The sequence below is a fragment of the Gambusia affinis genome, linkage group LG20, assembly GCF_019740435.1.
Source record: "Gambusia affinis linkage group LG20, SWU_Gaff_1.0, whole genome shotgun sequence".
Classification (NCBI taxonomy): domain Eukaryota; kingdom Metazoa; phylum Chordata; class Actinopteri; order Cyprinodontiformes; family Poeciliidae; genus Gambusia; species Gambusia affinis.
The window spans coordinates 15,756,542-15,776,422 of record NC_057887.1 but is presented as its reverse complement, the minus strand read 5'-3'; the positions used below and the strand labels follow the sequence as shown (position 1 = coordinate 15,776,422).

At 37.2% G+C, this 19,881-nt stretch overlaps 2 protein-coding genes across 6 annotated transcripts; one reads left to right on the top strand and one right to left on the bottom strand.

The window, feature by feature from the left end:
• On the bottom strand, positions 1 to 5,420 carry arl3b (ADP ribosylation factor like GTPase 3b). The gene is made up of 6 exons (XM_044102976.1): positions 5,314 to 5,420; positions 3,555 to 3,698; positions 3,358 to 3,474; positions 3,211 to 3,261; positions 2,332 to 2,517; positions 1 to 1,204 (listed from the first exon to the last, which is right to left on the bottom strand). Exons 1-6 carry the CDS (start codon positions 5,392 to 5,394, stop codon positions 1,157 to 1,159), a joined length of 627 nt encoding a protein of 208 aa, XP_043958911.1. The 5' UTR covers positions 5,395 to 5,420; the 3' UTR covers positions 1 to 1,156.
• An 830-nt stretch (positions 5,421 to 6,250) lies between these two features.
• Positions 6,251 to 19,754, top strand: sfxn2 (sideroflexin 2). 5 transcript variants are annotated; one of them, XM_044102972.1, is made up of 13 exons: positions 6,251 to 6,414; positions 7,880 to 7,949; positions 9,468 to 9,694; positions 10,735 to 10,905; positions 11,001 to 11,099; positions 12,089 to 12,164; positions 12,353 to 12,438; positions 13,231 to 13,291; positions 15,432 to 15,498; positions 15,588 to 15,637; positions 15,721 to 15,770; positions 15,860 to 15,907; positions 19,092 to 19,754. In XM_044102972.1, the coding sequence occupies exons 2-13, from the start codon at positions 7,932 to 7,934 to the stop codon at positions 19,189 to 19,191; spliced, it is 1,053 nt and encodes a 350-aa protein (XP_043958907.1). In that variant the 5' UTR covers positions 6,251 to 6,414; positions 7,880 to 7,931; the 3' UTR covers positions 19,192 to 19,754. The 5 variants fall into 5 exon arrangements, with proteins under 5 accessions (XP_043958907.1, XP_043958909.1, XP_043958905.1 ...); XM_044102973.1 differs by lacking the exon at positions 6,251 to 6,414 and adding an exon at positions 6,616 to 6,633; XM_044102974.1 differs by lacking the exon at positions 7,880 to 7,949.
• Positions 19,755 to 19,881: the final 127 nt, after the last annotated feature.

The window sequence follows — 19,881 nt, the reverse complement described above, 5'->3', positions numbered from 1 at the left end:
TATAAATTATCCATCCATCCATCAGGCAGGCTTATTACTTCCATGCAACGGTGCATTGATGCAGTAATTCATGCAAAAGGAACCCAGACCAATAATCAGTGGATACTCCAGCTGTGTGTTTCAGAACATCAAACTAATTTAAATATTAGTCGGGGACAACACAAGTAAACACAAAATGCATTATATGAAAGTGTTCATTATTATGGAAGGAAAAAATTAATTTGAGGTTTCCCTGAGTTCAAACAAATGAAATTAACTTGATGATATTGTGATTTATAGAGATGCCTTTTGTATGTGAATGTGTTGAATTGTTAGGCAGCCATTTTGTTCTACCAACTTTCAAACCTCTTTAATTTTTCTTTTATATCCACGTACATTTTCTTTCAAACCAGAGCGATTACATTCAAGAATAACAAAAAGAAAATGCTAAAACAGTGAATTCCCTCACTAACCCAAGGAACTCATGGAAACGCATCGAACCGTACAGTACATTTATCTCTGCCATGTTAGAAATGCAAACATTATAGACTACATGGTACAGCAGGATGCAGGATACTCTATAACATGACAAAAAAGGGCCTATTTATATACAACTGATCCAAAAATGTAGTGTTCCTTGCACATTAATTTATTCGTCTTATTGTACATATTAACACAGTGTCATTTTTAAAGGGGAGAGTCCAGGCAATTCTCTCGTTCTACGTCACCATAAATAAAACAGTTACAAAAATATACCTCACTTCAAACAGAGCAGTAGCAGGAAATGGGTTGGGAGCCGCCGTGGAATGATTAAAACAAAAAAACACAACAAAACAAGAATATATAAGAAGATCCTGCAAGAAGCAGCAGATAAATGGAAACGCTTCAAACAGGCGACAGTAAGAATCACATGGGCGGTGCTGGTCGATCCCTTTCGAAGGCTAACGCCTCTCTTCTTCATGGAAGCCAGATGACACACGGAGACTCGTACGCATCAGTGATGTAGTGATGCTTTGGGGGCGAGGGGTTAGAAAACGTCCACGTCGGATTAGTAGTGCGTTTACATTCACAGGTAAATCCCACCGTACTGAGGCTCAGGACGTGTCGTGTGTGTCAGTGTGTGTTTCGCACGCTGCTGCTGCTGCACATCCTGAGTCGTGAGGGAGTGAAAGCGATGCTATTTCTTCTTGGAGTTGACGCTTTTGCAAACCCAGTTCATGCCCTCCTGAGGAGTAGAAGAAGAAACAGTTTGATGAGCGCAGAAAAGCCTCCGAAATACAAGTGAGTCTAAAAGAATAGAATATTAAAAGTCATAAAGTTTTATTACACACATAGTGATATGTTTGGGGGCGAAATAATATGTAGGCAAACATAATACTGGAAAGTTTAGTGGAAGAAAAAAGTGCGGTACAGGTTCATACACTTAAAATTCAAGGACTTTTCAAACTTTCCAAGCACCACACTTGAGATAAAAACAATACAAGTGACCTAAAAAAAGACAGTTACATAATATAATTTATTATTGTTATAAATAATGTCTTGTGATAGTATAACAACATTTTATGTTTTAAAATGTTTCTCACACACCCTGTACACCTGACTGGTTCGAGGACAAAACACTACTTTAACAAAATAAATAATCTCCCAATTTCATTAACATTATTAAATGCATAAAATATTAACTATCATTTATTTCAGTTACACAGTTCCATAAGTCACCTTTTGAGAAATTAGGAATAATAAATTTTCCTTACAATGAAACTATCCAAACAAATTGTGTTGAAATTAAATGCTTAAACCCAACACAATGTACAACAACTTCGACCTGACCATGCTCTGCAAGAGACTGTCTTGGGAAACCAGAGTGTCTTCAGTCAGAGGCTTCTTCAAATTCGCTGTAATACAGACTGCTACAACAGATCCTTCATGCCAACATCCATCCCCATTTACAATAACTCGTTGAAGAATTTGAATTCATATGAGTTACAACAACATTTAACTTCCCTTCAGGATCAATAAAGTATTTTTGAATTTGAACGCCTCAGGCTGATTGCCTCCATGTCTCACTGATCCAGTAATTAATGCAAAAGGAGCCCTGACCAAGTGCTCAGTGCCTCTACCGTACAATCACTTTCACTAGACCAACATCTCTGTATTTAAAAAAAAGATAGTGGTACTGTTTAATATTCTCATTGTCTAAAAATTTTTATTTGGGATTTGCATGTCTTGGCCCGTTTTTTTTTGTTGATATTGCTGTGAATTGCTGACATAAATCAACTTTCCGATGATGTTCTAATTTACCAGACATTGTTTATTGTTTGTGACGAGCCAGACGCTGGGCTTCCTGCTCACCTGAATCCCCTCTCCGGTGAGAGCGGAGCAGGACTGGATCTGCCACATCCGATCGCGGATGGTGTGCAGATTGAGTCCCTCTGCGATCTCCGAGGCTGGAGCCGCCGTCAGCAGGTCCTGCTTGTTTGCAAAGATCAGCACAGGAACGCCGCTCAGCTTCTCCTCGTCCAACAGCTCCGCCAGCTCCTGCAACAAAGACACACATCTGTCCATCAGACACACGGAAGAAGCGAGGAAAACAGAGGGAATCCATCTGTCTCCTAGTAAAAACGACAAAAAACAGAACCTATAGTGAAGCTCACTAGAGGCTTCTGTTAATCTGTTAATCTAACTTCCTTTATAATATAAATTTAAAAAAATCATAAACTGTTCAAATTAATTTGTCTTTCAAGGAAAGGGATCAAAATGAATCAAAGTAGAATGTTTTCTTATTGAAATGTTCTTCATGTATTGGATTAAATCACTTAATTGGGAATAATTTTACAATTATTTTGCCGTTTCTCAATAAATAAACAAGCACAGCCAAAGTGAAAACAGCATCTTATCCAAAAGGGTAGTTTTTTGTTTTCCTTGGGTGACAGAAACAACATTTCAGAGTGCTCAGGAATAGAAAGGGCACAAATAATTTATGACAACGCCAGGTATCAAACTAAACTTAAATATGTTTTACCACAGCATACTTAAACACAAATTCCAAAAATAAATAAGAGCAGGTTACTATCTCCTGTGTAATACAATAAAAATACAAATGATTTGATTAGCTATTGCAGGAGCCAATTAGTGGCTAATTTTTGGTATCACCAGAAAGGTTTAAGAATTTCATTTAATTTTACAACAATATGTTAAAAGTGTAGAAATGCATCTGCTTATTGCACATACCTGCCCCGTTTCCTCAAACCTCTTTCTGTCAGCACTGTCAATAACGTAAATCTGAAACGAGGAAAACATTTTAGTCATCAACACAAACATCTTTATTTAATTCAGCGACTACAATTTAAACTCCCAGAAGGGGGCAGCTCTCCTTACCAGCACGTCAGTGTTTTCAAAGTAGTTCCTCCAGTACGGCCTGATCTTCCGCTGGCCTCCGATGTCCCAAACGTTCAGCTTAAACCCCTGAGACTGTACGCTCTTAATGTTGAATCCCTGCAGGGAGCACAAAGCACACAGCTGCTGCCAGTCCGCACGGAAAGCAGGGAGTGGAGGAGTCTTCAGCGCTTTGCTACCTGTGTGGGGGTGATGTGACTGATGTCCTCTGAAGCCAGCTGTTTGAGAAGCGTGGTCTTCCCCCCGTTGTCTAGACCCAGCAGCAGTATCCGAACCTCCTGGTCTGGAGTGCTTTTTAGCTTACGAAGGATGGACAGCAATCCCTGCAGCAAACAGTGGCAAGGTGCATTTTTCCAAGGGAATAGAGAGATTATAGTAGCAGGGAGAATTACAGAATATACAACAAATTTACACGGAAATTCATAGTTGTTTGTTTAAAATAACAAAATGACAGAAATGAAGCATTACCACGAGTAGACAAACAAATTAACAAAAAGAAAATGAAAAATTGGCAGATATCACTTTACATTAAAGTACTATATTCTTGTAATATATTTGGTGACACTTGAAATGTTTTTGAGAGTAAAGAGACTTAGCCAATAAGAACCTTGTGGATGAGATGGAAATATTACATTTTATTTTATTTTTTCCAGTAGATAGACAGACTGTTCATTATCTGGGTTACATGTTTACTATGAAACACTTAGAAATGATTTTGTTTATTTACTGGAAGTCAAATTGTCATATTATCATATATTATGTTTCCATAATATTATCCACACCTTATAGATATCTGAAAATGGTCACTTAACAAGCTAAAATTATAATTATTACAATTTTTGTTAAACTTAAAATCATCTTGAAATTCTAAGAGACAAATATACCAGAAAAAAAAACCTTCATGAGTTGAAGCTTATTATTATTATGTGATAGTTTTGTGCATCTGAAATGATTTTTATTTGTACATTTTTTACTTTTGGACACGTAACCATGGTACAAATACGTTGTTTTTACAACTGGGAGCAGCTAATTGACATTTCAAAAGCTCAAATAATGCCTGGACTATAAACCCTAGAAACAAACGGAGGCTGAATGAATGCATCTCTGCCATCAGTCATCATGGGTTTCTAACCATACAGCTAAAAAGAAGTTTAAAGAGGCGCGGCAAAAGCAAATGAAGTGGATTAACAGTTCTTGCCAACTAATGGCATCATCCAAGGCATGCTACCGTGAAATATCATCTCTGCTGCCCAGATATTGAGCTGTTAGCCTGCCAGTAATGAGCCTCAAGTCAGAGGCCTCTTCAGATTCGTTGCAAGCCTGACTGCTATCATATCCTTCCAGCCCACAGCGTCACCATCCAGACTTTTTTAAGATTCTTGAATAATATGAGTTACAACAATTAATTTTCCTCTGGGATAAAAAAAAAAGTAATTTTGAATTGGTTTAAATGTTCTGCCCTGGTCCCAGTTTCTTTTTTTTTTTTTTTTACTAATCCGTCTATGGCCTTGGGACAGGAGGAGTTGTTACTCTTCTTCCCTTCATCTACCTGGATTCCTCACCGACAGGCCAGTTGCAACAAAACTTTATTTTTATTTCATAGCTGAATAAACTCTCTCCCAATCGCATCAGATCATGACGATAACAGTTAACCTTGAGAGTTTCCTGAACCTGTGGAGCGGGATGTTTCCACGCAGCGCTGCATAGATAACGGTACACAAAAAGGAGCTGCGCCGAGCTAACGAGCTGAGCTAATCTCCCCTGGTAACAGAAGGAGCAACAAGGCAGCTCCGACTGCGTTTTCTCCTCAAGATCCAGACTGCAAGAACTGATAAATCAGCTCCTAACAAAAGTAAAATCTACGTACTATAAATATACAGAAAAGTAAGAGTGATATTTAACAGTTATTGCCTATTTTTTGGGATAAATTAAACTCACCATCTTGGTGGATTCTCTTCTGGAGACGCCGCTAAACGTGACGTCAGACGCACAGTGCGTACTCCTAGGATTGTGCTGCATTCACGGTACTCGGGAAAAATGTATAGCTATCACAGAGTCATGCTGACTTGAATTGTATCAGATTTTGTCACGTTGTAATCACACTTCGGAGTATTTTGTTGGGATTTTACATGATTGGAAATCTGAAAAGCGACTTTGTCTGAGTTACACTGCAACTCTTGCTAAGTCTTTTAGTATATGTGTCCAAAGGCAGTATTTATTTGCTCATTCTTCTTTGCAAAATTGTGGACGACCATTTTCAGCACTGACGAAAAACACTTGTATTACTTGATTTATGAGATAGACTCTCATAATAGTGATATAGATATCTCAAAATGATATCTCGTAATGAGAGTATGAGATACTACATCATAACATCTCATGTTTATGTAATATTACCTCATAAAAATGACATAGCATCTCATAGGGTTGCTGGTGCCCATCTCCAGCTGCGTCCCGGGCGAGAGGCGGGGTTCACCCTGGACAGCTCGCCAGTCTGTCGCAGGTATAGTAACGAAAAAAGATAAATACATTTTACATTCTAATGAACATTTAACACTGGAATTGGAAGAATATCCTAAATAAATAAACAAAGCTAACAGAAACAACAAATGAAACAAAATTTAAAGAAGGGATAGTTGAGACCAAAGCACCAATTTTTAGTAGAAAGAGGGAGGAAAAAAGAGAAAAATTATAAATTATGCAAATGGAAATTAATGATCTCGTTTTCATTTATCATGCAATTTATTGCGATAAGCCTATATTACTCTGTATGTTTCTGGTTTTATGTCAAGTTTTGCCACGTAGCACGGTGACGAAAGCCTACCACCGCTGTTGTCATAGAAATATTTTAAACAATTTCACCTGAACGCAGCACCAGTTTCATGTACGAAGAGCATGTTTGTTTAGCTGCGTGCTAAATGTTCTACAGATAAAAACAAATAAACACCACAACATTTTGGTTATTGTGAGCTACACTCGCTCGTGGATGTTTATAATTTTCCTCTCCCGCGCTGGCAGCAGGAAAAACACGTCACGGAGGTAATTCTTAACTAGCTGTAAAGCTGAGGCTGCAGTTTGTTCCTCGTATTGGGTTTAGTTCTCGCCGGTTTACAAGAGGTGGGTTAGTGGGGGGGATCAATCCCGGCTTTTGATTGGATGACTCCGTGCCACGTGCGTGTTTTGTTACCACAGTATAGCGTGAACAAATGTGATTACCTGCCAGGTTGCTCCGCGTGTCGCTCGGAGATCTTGTCGCAGGTATGTTGGATGTTCCGGGGTGTCAGACTGAGCTGGTAACTGCAGGTCTATGTTGCATCAGTTTCTGCTCAGTCTGGTGTGTTTCTTTGAACTATCCCTATCGCTTTTTACACTCCACAGGCCAAATGATTCCGGTCCAAACATTGTCTTTTATTTAACCCAAGCTGGATGCATGTCTTTGAAATCGGTATTGGAAATTTGTCCAGATATGCTGTGATGCTGGATGTACTCTGACCTGCAGATCTGGTTTGTCAAGCCCGAGTAAATCCTAAACTGTAGTAACCAGTGGTGGAAAATGCATGCAAGTAAATTTGTGCAAACTAGATCTACCTGGTTAGACTACAACGAACCTTTGCTGCTCGTTCATCTTTGGAAATATCTACCAAAGTCTCCAGTGTTTTGCATTGTATTGTTGCTATTTTAGATAGAAAGAAAGAAATTTTAGCCAAAGAAATCTCAGAAATTATTTTGAAAAGACAGGGAAGTTTCTAAGTTTGAAAAGTGGAAAATTTGCAAGAAAAAAAAAACAACTCAAATTTTGAGATTAATCTAAAAAAAAAAAATTATATAAAAAACGATTATAAAAAACAAGAAATTTCTGATATTGAAAAGTTTGAAATGTGCTAGAAATAAGCCAGAAATGTTTTGATTTTTAAAGTTTTCTCTGGAATATTTCAGAAATTGTTCTTGCAAATTTGCCACTTTTCAAATGCTAAATTTTCCTTGATTTTTCTAAAACAATTTCTGAGATTAATCTCAGAATTTATGAGCTTTATTGTGGAAATTTACTTGTCAATTCTTCTATATACAATGGCCCAAATACACCATCATACTTTCCAGCCAAAGGACTTATCTTGGAGGTTGTATTTCCATCCAGCTTCCTCATACGTGCTTGGAAAAACATCGCCTCAACATAATGCTGCCACTACCTTGTTTAAGTGTGGGGATGATGTGTCTGGTGATGTGCAGTGTTGGTTTTGTTGTGTTAGATTCACAGCAACAAACCAGCAAAATGACAAAAACTTTGCAACTTTTCCAAGCAAACCAAGAGATTAGTTTTACTCTGGTATACTTTTCACTTTTGCCTGATTATTATGAACTATAGCTACTTTCATCTGAAAAATATCATATGTTCCATCCTTTGCTAGTTATTTAATGCTACAAAAAAACCTCTTTCATTTCTGTGCAGAAATTTTGCTCACTATTGTTTTTCACATATTAAGGATTTTTTTTATTGTTGCAATAGATAGAACAAAGTCAGGGAGGAGACATTAGACCAGAGGCCAGCAGCAGGGACCATGATGCAGGGTCTGCAGGTAAGGACAGATTGTAACTTAGTGAGAAAAAGACATTTGTTGCAGGGAGAAACCAGGCAGATATCAGGCAGAGTTTCATAGATATTTCAGAATCACTCCAGAATATTTTTGTCATTACAGCTAGCATGAGCAGCATACTGTTTCCATTTGCAGACACTTTATTTCTCACTCAACAATGTCTGAGTTTGAATTTAAAGAATGAGACTTCAGAGATTGGAGACTTTAGTTCCTTACATTTCTGTAACATATTTGCTAAAGTTTATGCTAATGGGATCATAATTACTCAGCATTTTCTCTCTTGCTCACATGTCACTGTTTTGTTATTATTGTTTATTTTGTATCAATGATTACTTTATTTGGAAGGCTACATAAACATTTATTTATATTTAATGTTTGTATGAAATAAAAAGCCCCAAAATAAGCCATAATCTCCACAGTTTAAGACTTGTACATGTATAGCTGGGTCTTTACAAAAACAAATATCTCTGCCATATCAGATAAAAGAGGGAAAATCTTAAATCATTCGGCATCAGTAACCAACACAAAGGTTTTCCTTTTTCAGAAAAATAAGACGGTCACGTTACTGTTGAAGTATTTTTCTATTTTTTTAATTTGGCACCTTGTATATTGGTTGTTTGTCGGTTGCAGCTACATATTTCTGTTTTTATCTGGTTTATTTGTTTCTGGATGATTTTTTTTTCAGTAAAAATACTATTTATTTTGTCTTATTTGCTTTTATAAAGTTTAAAATATATTATTTGCTTTTATAAGTGCTCACTACTGCATCCTGTTGCTTATTTTGCTTCAGAATTTAAATGATTAATGAAAAGGGCAATCTTTGAGGGATATTTGGGTAATTATCACCAATGCTGTTAAAACAGACCTTATTTCAGGTTTCACATATAGTGAATAATCAATGTTTATGCCAAAGAGATAATTATCCCTGCTTATAATTTTTGCTGCATCCTCTTGATCCTTTCATCTGCACTTTAAATCAGTTTTGTGACACTGTGAACAGTTCAGTTGAACCTTTGGTTATACTCCGTGTCCCCCACCAGCATCTGCAGCCCTTTGACCTACTTTCTGAACAAACAGCTTCAGAAACAATCCAGTTCCAGTCAGACACTTTAGATATGTATATGCTTTTCTTTCTTTCCTGTTTATTTATGACCTGAAACTTTAAGGTTTTATTTCACATATAGAGGAGAGTTTGGATTTTCTGCTGCTTATTCAGCAGGTTTTGATTCATCTTGGTGATTAAGATGGAGCGCAGCAGCTGCAGAAACACAAAACGACTACCAATGGAAGGATTTAGCAGGAGGTGGTCAATGATTTCCAGTGAAAGTCTGTTGGGCCTTCAAATTGTTTCAAGGGGAAATGGGAGTTTGTTTTTGTTCAGGGCTATGAGAATACGCTGGATGTTTCCAGTTAATCTGAGAAGTGCAGAAGTTTGATGGTTATGCAGACTATAAACAATATGTAATATCTTTAATTAGAGAATATTCTGTTGGTCCTCAGGTATCGTCTGGGGTTCCTGGTGACGTCCTTCAGGGCGAACAAGGTGCAAAAAGCCCGACTTTGACAAACAAAATGGCTCTGAGCTCCTTCGACATCGATGCTCCCCGGTGGGATCAATCCACCTTTGTGGGGCGGCTGAAGCACTTCTTCAACATCACCGACTGCAGAACCGCGGTCCTCCCAGACTCACGGCTGGATGAAGCCAAAGCGCTAGTAGAAAGCTGCAGGTGAGAAAGAGTGAATGTACCTCCGCCTGTAACATCTGGGAGGAGCATTTCCTCTTTACTGTAAAAATCACTATTTGATACAAGCAGAAAAGTTTGCATGCTCGCTCCTCAGGTTGTGTGTCCTTCATGTTTTCCATTAACTACTTGAATTTCAAGATGACAACCATTTTTCAACATGGCTGCCATTTTTGAGACTTTTTAGCCAATCCTTGCCATAAAATGTTACCCATTTCCATGACTGGGATGAACTTTGTCACATCAGATGTTTTCTACTCTGGTCATCCTATTTATGCGATTTTAAAGTAATAATATGTTGCAAAATTAGAAACTGAAGACATTGTCGTCAACTGGAAGGAGATGAAGACGTGCAACAGGTTGAGAGTCAGTTTTCTCAATGGTTAGTGTTAGCTTCTGCAAATTTTTGTGTTTTTCAGTTTAGCGTTAGCTCTACTAATCAACAGCTAAACCCCATTAGCTCTGCTAAGCAATTTGCTAATTATTTAGGTAAACAATTCGCTAATTGTTTAGCGAATTAGAGGTTAGTGAGCCTAATGTTTTGGTCAGCTGTGCACTTCACTTGTAATAACTGCTAAAGATTTTAGTGCAATCATTATTTATCCATTACAACCACAGTGACCATTTTGAAAACCAGAAAACACAAGAACAAGAAAATATATATGACGTCTTTGTGAAAAATATTCAAACTTTGACACCAAACACATTCATCTAATCATCAATTTTATTAAAAAAAAAATTAAATGTTGGTGGCCATCTTGGAAAATCAAAAAAAATCTAAAATGATTCTGTGGGTTTGACACCAACACCATTAGCAAATTTAGTGCAAAAAGAAATTTTCCTTGAAGACCATGGCGGCCATCTTGAATTTTTCAACGTCTTATGTTTTGTTTATTCAAAACGACAAGCCTCTGGGAAGATCTGTGCCAAGTTAGGTTCTTGTCTCCATTTGTGAATGATTTGCTGAAGTATTTAATCATCTGCTGCGCTACACCTGAGTGGTATCGTTCTGTGGTTCTGTGCAGGGCAGGATCCACTCCCCCAGGTACTTCAGTGGAGCAGCTGTACTATGCAAAGAAGTTGTACGATTCGGCCTTCCACCCGGACACGGGGGACCGCATGAACCTCATCGGCCGCATGTCCTTCCAGGTCCCCGGAGGCATGGCCATCACAGGCTTCATGCTGCAGTTCTACAGGTAGCTGGGACCGGACCGGACCGGACCGGACCCACTTCCATGTTTCTTTCCATCCTGCTGTGAAGCGGAAGCTGAACCTGCTGCTCTGGTTTCAGGACCGTTCCTGCTGTGGTGTTCTGGCAGTGGGTCAACCAGTCCTTCAACGCTCTGGTCAACTACACCAACCGCAACGCCGCCTCTCCCATTTCCCCAAAGTGAGAACCACAATAAAGCTGCGCATCCGTTCATCCGTCTATCCGTCCATCCATTTGTTTGTTCATTTTTCATCCATCCATCCATCAACTGTAACCTGTTTCCCTGACATCTGACAAACTTTTGACTTCATAATGTCATCATATCATATTTTAATATCATAGATTTTTGCCTTCAGTCATTGAAAATATTTTCTCCTGCATATTTACAACTTTTTGACATCAGAAAACATCAAACTTAATTCTCGTAAATATGTTTTTTGGTAGAAATGAGTTCTTCTCTGGTCACATAATTTTTCCTTTTGTTCTAAAATTCACCTAATAAATACTTTGTTGTTGAAATTACATTTCTGTTCACCAAATATTATTTTTCCTACAAGAAAATTACAAGAAGAAAGGATCTTGTTGGGATTTCAGTGCAAACATTCAGACATTAAAGCTCAACTTGCAAATGCTATCAGCTCCTGGGTTCAACCAGCTCCGTTCGGTTTAGATCGGCTCGGCTGTATCAGTCATGTGGGTGAACACAGGGCCAGCTGTGCACTGTTGGCTGTTTATAGGGAAAACTGTTTGGCTCTGCAGTAAGATTGCTCATGTAGAGAATAACTATAGAGACACTTGAAACAAAATAAAATGATGTAAAGTGTAAAGCTACATTGTTGGGGCTAAAAATCTACCTGCTGGGTGACGAGCACAACAATGTTTCATTACAATTTTAAAGACTTAAACTGATTATTTAATTTGAAAGTAATTAGACAAATGAGACACAGGCAAAGATGCCTTTGTCTTCGAAGAGGTTTCAGATAACTTTAATGTTTTATTCATAAGATAGGAGGCTTTAGTAGCAGCAGTGAGCATGTATCTGTGGGACAAAATGAGATTTTAACTTCAATAAACATCCGATCAGAAATGCTTCACTAAGTTTGATTCTTGAATTGACTGAAAATATGTGTTGTTGAGGCAGTTTTAACAGCTTTTGTCCTGTTCCTCAGGCAGATCGGAGTGGCTTACGTCACGGCAACCAGCACAGCTTTAGCAACAGCAGTTGGACTCAACCTTTACACAAAGGTACAAACACACACAGAGGTGTTCATTCAGCACGAACTGGTCCCTCTGCACATCACACCGCAAGCTAGCAGTCCGATTGGTTCAGTTTTCAGACCGGCGTTGTAAATCTGCAACAGATCAGTGTTATTTTATCTTGAGATGTAGATTACCTGGGAGATCATTGGTGTTTGTGATGATTTGTTCTGCAGAAAGCTCCTCCTCTCGTGGCTCGCTGGGTCCCGTTTGCTGCCGTGGCAGCAGCCAACTGTGTCAACATTCCCATGATGCGGCAGCAGTGAGTCCTCCGCCGTGCAACTTGTTTAACCCATAAATCCTTGCTACATTGTGCCACCAAACAACCAAAAGCTTTTTAATGTATTTGCATAAGAAGTTTCCTAACTTGAAGTAAAACCTATATTGCAAAAACAAAAAATATTACCAAGTATTTTTGGTCGGGTTTCTGGTGCAAATATCTTAGTTTGCTTGAAATAAGACAAAACAAAATTACAACTTTCAGCAAAATATATTGACGAAAAAAGAAATAGTTTCACTGGGAGATTATTTCACCTATGACATAAGACATTTATGAGTGGAACTAGAACATTTTTATCAATATTGAGCAATAATTTATTTAAAACAAGCGCCTGTATCTTGCTGAATAGTTACTTGCAAGTTAGTTTTGTCTTATTTCAAGTGCGCTAAAATATTCACGCTACAAACTTGACCAAAACTACTTGGTAAGATTTTGTGTTTTTGACAAAGGACTAGACTTATCTCATATTTCTGAGCTGTTTTTGATGCATCATCAGGCCACATTATGCTTCTGGACTAATTTAAGGTTGAATATCTTGGATATCTTGTTTTACTGAAAACACTCATCAACGCTTTTTACACATCTACTTACTAGCTGTCTGACTTAAAAGCTACAATCCACGTCCTGATGAACCATTTAACTAATTTATTGTTTCATCTCCATGTTGATCTTCATTGCTTTTCTCTGCCATCTTCAGTCCAGACCACAGAAGTCAAAAACTGGATCACATTCTGAGAATGTCTCTAAAATTCGTCCATTTTTGGTATTTTTCAGGGAAATTCTGAATGGCATCGCTGTCACGGATGAAAACGGCAACAAATTGGGTCACTCAAAGGTCAGCACATCATAATCTACATTTATAACTGTATAATTTAAGAGACATGAAGTAAGTTTAATCTTCTGACTTCACTTATCAGCTCATAATAGTAATATTGTTTTGGAATTTGAGAAAAAATGACCAATAGTTTTGTTATGCCTTTCCATTGCTTAAAGATTAGAGTCATGTTATATGGAATTAACTGTGATTTTGACATAGATCATTTTTATAACGTCTTCCACAAGTTTTTACTCTGTTTGTACTAAGATACTTTTGTTTTTCAGCTCAACTAAGGATGATACATGTTGGATTAAAGATGGAAAAAGTTTAGTTTTTAAAATTGTGATTAAAAGAATAACACATTTTAAGAACTTTTTTTATACACTTGAGCAGCCTTGTTTTATCTAGCAGGGCTTTGCATGAAAAGTAAACCTGCTGGCTTGTGAAAAAGGAAAATGCTCAGATTTACTCTTACGGATTTTCAGGGGAAACCAATTAATTCTGCCGCTTTCATTTTTTTTCTAATCAGAAATGGACAATCCTTGTTCTTTAGCTACCACTCATTGGCTGAAATACTAAGAAAAAAATCTTCTAATGACTTTTGTCCCACACATTTATTTAAAATTAATACCTGGATGAAATGTAAGTTTCACATTTTGTGTCACAACTGATTCTAAAATCAGCCAAAGTGCTTAAAAAAACCCCACCAGGACATTTTTTGGCAATAAGTTGCTGCTTTTTTGGTGTCTAGAAAAATTAGCCTTTTCGAAAATCAGCAGCATTGCAGTGTTACCTAGCAACCCCAGCTGAGCCCAGTTCGTCACCTAGCAACGCACCTAGCAACCCAAGCAGAGCTGCAGCACATTTACTCAGCTGGTTTTACTGCTGTATGCAAAAAGAAATTAATCAGTTAATCACATGATAAATTAAATGAGGTTGATCATTTCCACTCAGATTGTTGTTTTTTCAAGGGCAAATTTATTAACAAAGACATTATAATCAGTTTCATTTATGGTTTCAGTTGTACGTGTTTCTTATTTATTGTTTTAGGTTGCCATGTTTTATTTTGGACATTTAAAGTATCTTCCAGTTGCAGTGTTAAGAGTTCCTTAAAACATTTAATTGAATTGATCTGTGAAAGCTCAAACTTGCGTTATTATGCTATCATCAATACATTTCTTGAAAATGGTGTGAAAACAGCTAAATTATCGTCCATCGCAAGAATTACAGGGACAATTTATCGTCCAGCAAAATTTGTTATTGCGACAGCCTGGGCTGTACAATGGCTGCGGGAAAAGACAAGTGTTTTATTGTTAACTTAACATACAGAAACCAATTGCTGCATTCTTGTTGGTTGTGCAGGAGGCTCCACTCCTGCTTTTTAAACATGTATGGCTGTTTAACTGTGCATCTGTTTGCAGCGATGAGTTGCCGTGGCCAGCAGCAGCTTAGGTGGAGTTAAAGTGACAAGATTCTTATCGAAGAAGGATTTTGTGCAAAAAAGCAATATATATATTGATTAATATACCATATTTTCCGGACTGTAGAGCGCAGCTTACTATAAGCTGCACCCACAAAGTTGTTTTTTTTAAAAACTGGAAACATACATATATAAGCTGCACTGGGCTATAAGCCGCTGGTATCTCCGCTGCTCTTGGTTTTCCACAACGACACAGTAGAGGGCTGCGTCATTAATAAATCTGCTATTAAGGACTCAGCCCTGCGTCTCCAACCATGGATTTGTTCACGAGTTTAAGTGCAGCGGCTATCGATTTGGACTACCAGATTGATAGCCTTCAACTTAAAAGCTGCATCATATGAGTTTGAAAACATTTCTCCGTCGTGCTCCTAGTATGTGCTTGTTCTAAATGAAAATCAGCGCTTTCTTTTTTATTTCTAATTTTGACTTCCAATGATTCACTTCCTGCTAAAGAGCCCCCTGGTGGTTGAAGAAAAATCCACAGAAAAATCCGGGCTGTAAGCCACATGGTTCAAAGTGTGGGAAAAAAGTAGCGGCTTGTAGTCCAAAAAATACGGTATATAAAATGATTAATATAATTTGACTAGCCCACAGACCTACCCTAACCAGTTCAGGGAAGCATAACAGGTTACATTTGATTTCAATTTTTCACCGTGAAATCGCATCTCTCACCTGCAGAAAGCAGCAGTAAAAGGCATCACTCAGGTGGTCATCTCCCGGATCACCATGGCAGCACCAGGAATGAGTATGAAACACAGTTGCTCCTTCTTTATCACCGTCATGTTGAGATTTATTCCCCTTTCCTGTTTTGACTCCCTTTACTTCCTCTCCTAGTCATCCTCCCCATCATCATGCAGAGGCTAGAAAAGTACAAGTTCATGCAGGTCAGACCGTTTGTCTCCATCAGTTTGCTAATGTTAGGTAAATGTGTCCGCCCGTCCTCACGCCGCTTTCCGCCCGTTAACAGAGAATCACGTTTCTTCACGGACCAATTCAGGTCATGCTGGTGGGAGTCTTGTGAGTACAGAAGGTCACAGGGTCACATTAATTTTAATAGCTTCCACAGTTTTTAAGTGGTGACTTGTATATTTTCTTTCCTTTAAAAGTCTGATCTTCATGGTGCCGGCGGCCTGCTCCCTGTTCCCTCAGCGATGGTAATGAAAATATCCCGTCCTTTCACCTGCTGCCACATTCAAACACCTCATCTCACGCAGGTTTTTCGCTGTCCCTTTTGACTTTATGTCTGATTGAGTCAAACAAGTTGGAAATGGGGAGAGAAAATTGCAATCTGTGAGCTTCTAAAGATGCCAAGCAAGTTCAGCGCTGTAGAAAGTCCTGAGCCAAGGCCTCGTGATTTTCCTTTAATATCGTCACTTAATGACAATATTTAGGCTTCTAATGCAATCTGGAAAAAAATCTGAATGCAGTATTTTCTAGATCTGGACTAGTTTATTCTTTCTTTAAATAGAATAGAATAAAATATTTCTTTATTAATGCCAGAGTGGGGAAATTTACTTGATACAGCGGCACAGAAAGAAAATATACTCCCGCTGAAATATCTAAAAGTAATATAAACATCTGTATACTAATATATAGTTTAGTCCTTTCTTCCATTCTTGCACCTCCATGTTCTTTTTCGCTATCCTTTCACTTTCCCTTCTCTTTTGCCTCCTTTCACACTTTTTTCTTTCACTGTTTCACTGTTTTGCTCTTTCTTTCCTTCTCTCATTGGCTCTTTCACTCTCTATTTTCTTTCTGTCCTTGTGACCGTCAGAATAATTTCAATAAGACACCCCTCCCCCCCAACCCGTCTTTGATTAATATATGCAAACCTGTAACTTTGACTTATTTTAATGCTCTCTGCAGTATTTTGTGACGCTCTGAAATTGATCTCTCCATCACTCAAACTGTATTGCATCTTAAAGTCTTCAGGCCAGCAAAGAAACTCCCAAATTAAAAAGTCTGGTAAATGTTATTGAGCAGTCCAGATGTTTTTCTCGCTGCATTCATGTTGATTTACTTTGATGACTAAACAGTCGTAAAACTGCTCCTGCTGTCTGGCTAGCAGATGGATTTTATGACCTGCAAACAAATCTATAAATCCCTGCTATCTGACTTCAGATGCTGAAATAAAATGTCTACGAGAAAATAATAACAGGGAGCTGAGCTGTGAGCGTCAAATAGTTTAAAACAGCGAGCTAAAATGTTTTGGATTATCTTACGGGACACATGCTTACAAAAGAAGTGATGTAGATTTTAAAATTTGGCTGTAATAAAACTTTGACAGCTGATAAAAGTTTAATTCCTTCTCGGAAGACATCCAGTGACCCTTACATTTTTTACAACAGTTTGCTTCTTTTAAATGTGTGGGAGAAATCAAATCGAGCAAATAATTTAGGATCTACGATCAGAAATTCACTATCGCTCTTCAAACATTAATCAAAGTGTAAATATAGGCCAGAACGAAACAAATAGTGTATTTATTAATAATAGTTAATTTAGGAATTGTTTTTCAAGAAGCTTCACTTTATATCTTTGATATTTCAGATAAATTTGAATCTCGTTTTGAATCCAGTAAGGAAGAAAGGTCACTCATTAATATTTATGAGGTGCAAAAAAACATTGGTAGCACTTTATTTGATGGGTTGTGAATAAGACTGTCATGACATTGTCATAAACATGACATAACCGTGTTGTAAACATGACATAACTGTGTCGTAAACATGACATAACCGTGTCGTAAACATGACATAACCGTGTCGTAAACATGACATAAACATGACATAACCGTGTCGTAAACTTGACATAACCGTGTCGTAAACATGACATAAACATGACATAACCGTGTCGTAAACATGACATAAACATGACATAACCGTGTCGTAAACATGACATAAACATGACATAACCGTGTCGTAAACTTGACATAACCGTGTCGTAAACATGACATAACCGTGTCGTAAACTTGACATAACGTGTCGTAAACTTGACATAACCATGTCGTAAACATGACATAACAGTGTCGTAAACTTGACATAACCATGTTGTAAACTTGACACAACCGTGTCGTAAACATGACATAAACATGACATAACCGTGTCGTAAACATGACATAAACATGACATAACCGTGTCGTAAACTTGACATAACGTGTCGTAAACTTGACATAACCATGTTGTAAACTTGACATAACCGTGTTGTAAACATGACATAACAGTGTCGTAAACTTGACATAACCGTGTTGTAAACTTGACATAACCATGTCGTAAACTTGACATAACCATGTTGTAAACATGACATAACTTTGTTGTAAACATGACATAACTTTGTTGTAAACATGACATAACGTGTCGTAAACTTGACATAACCGTGTTGTAAACATGACATAACCGTGTTGTAAACATGACATAACGTGTCGTAAACTTGACATAACCATGTTGTAAACATGACATAACTGTGTCGTAAACATGAATAAGTCTTCATGCACATTTCTGACTTGTCATAAAGTGTCATTCGGTAAGTTATGACACTTAATACAAAGTTGACATTATTCAGAATGTCTTCGTTATGACAACTTGACCAAGAAATTAAGATCTGACATGAATTTGTTAGACAAGTATTATTATTAAAAGTATTATTGATTAAACTTTAAAAATTATGCAGCTTTATGTAATTAAAGCTGAAGTTTAATCAGTAATAGTTTTATAACAAATTTATGTCAGATCATGATTTCTTGGTTAATGACAAGTTGTCATAACAAAGACATTTTGAATAATGTCAACTTTGTATTAAAAGTGTCATGATTTATTAATATTATCATTAATTTATGTTAAATATTGTTGTTAATATTAATATTGTTAATACTATTCTAATAATTTTCAATAATGTAAAAAATAATATTAATAATAGTTATTATTTTAATGGTATTATTAATTATATCATAGATAAATAATATAATAGGAACAATAGCAAAAGATATTTTAGATATTGATCATGAAAAAAATAATAATATAATAATTGTAATCATAACAGTTGTCTGTTACTTAGAATTATATGTACAATAATAATAACTGAGATAAGGACAATGATTATGTAGTAAAAGTTGTCATCAGTTATTAGTACAAAATGATATAGCATTAATATAAGTAGCAATACTTTTGATTATAATAATAATGATAATGAAAGTACTTTGTAAAATGATAATTTTGATGCAACAATATGAGTAATAATGGTGATTATAATACTGATATTGATTTTAAACATTTTATGGTTGTACATCAGTTTAAACAGTGTTTTCATTAACTAATCGTGTTTTTTAATGTATGTTTTCTCCTGCAGCTCCATGGCCGTGTCGAAGCTGGAGCCTGAGCTCAGAGACGCCATCGTGTCTCAATACGGAGACAAAGTCCAGCTAGTTTACTTCAACAAAGGCCTCTGAGGGTCAGAGGGCTGCTTGTTGTTTCTACTGTCACACACTGCATGGGCTGCTTCAGTCAGCGCGTTCCGCCATTTTTTTAAATCGTTGATCTAAAAGAATTTATAGGTTTATTTCATTTCAGAGTCTGCTTCTTATCCGTCGTATTCAGCTTATCTCTGTCACCAATCCCTTCTTTGTAGAGAGGACAGCTGTTCTGAAACCAAACAATTACAACTCAGGAACGCAGTGTTACTTTGCCTTTGTAGAGCTTTTCTTTGTTGTAAAATGAGCCGCCGGTGTCCTGATCCTCGCTACAGCCTGTGCCTTTTACAGAGCAACAGGAGCAACGCTGCCGAACTCAAGTTATTTTTTTTTTTATGTTAAGAAGCATTGACTTCACTGTGGACCATAAAATGCCTTTATGAACACGATGAGTCTTTAACGGTCTCTCATTCTAGTGGAAGCTGCTGCCCCCTTGTGCCAGAAAGGAGTAATGCTGGAGATTTGCTGTTTCATTTGAAATGGTTGCCAACCTGACGATTTAACTCAGCATGAACTGTAATAAAACCCACATAGTTTTAAAACTGAGCGCTTCAGAGTGGTGTTTTCAGAAGCTTAAATAGTACTACTCTTGTGTGTTTTTTCCCTTGCACTAAGATAAATTAATAAATGGTGACTTATTATGCTACACTTCCTTGAACAGTTTATGAT

Coding starts and splice junctions, on each gene's coding strand:
- arl3b (XM_044102976.1), bottom strand. CDS start 5,394: ATGCAGCACAATCCTAGGAGTACGCACTGTGCGTCTGACGTCACGTTT. Junction 3,699..5,313: donor GAAGAGAATCCACCAAGATG/GTGAGTTTAATT, acceptor TGTTTGCTGCAG/GGATTGCTGTCCATCCTTCG. Junction 1,205..2,331: donor TCACCGGAGAGGGGATTCAG/GTGAGCAGGAAG, acceptor TCTACTCCTCAG/GAGGGCATGAACTGGGTTTG.
- sfxn2 (XM_044102970.1), top strand. CDS start 6,532: ATGACTCCGTGCCACGTGCGTGTTTTGTTACCACAGTATAGCGTGAAC. Junction 12,439..13,230: donor ATTCCCATGATGCGGCAGCA/GTGAGTCCTCCG, acceptor GGTATTTTTCAG/GGAAATTCTGAATGGCATCG. Junction 15,499..15,587: donor CATGGCAGCACCAGGAATGA/GTATGAAACACA, acceptor TTCCTCTCCTAG/TCATCCTCCCCATCATCATG.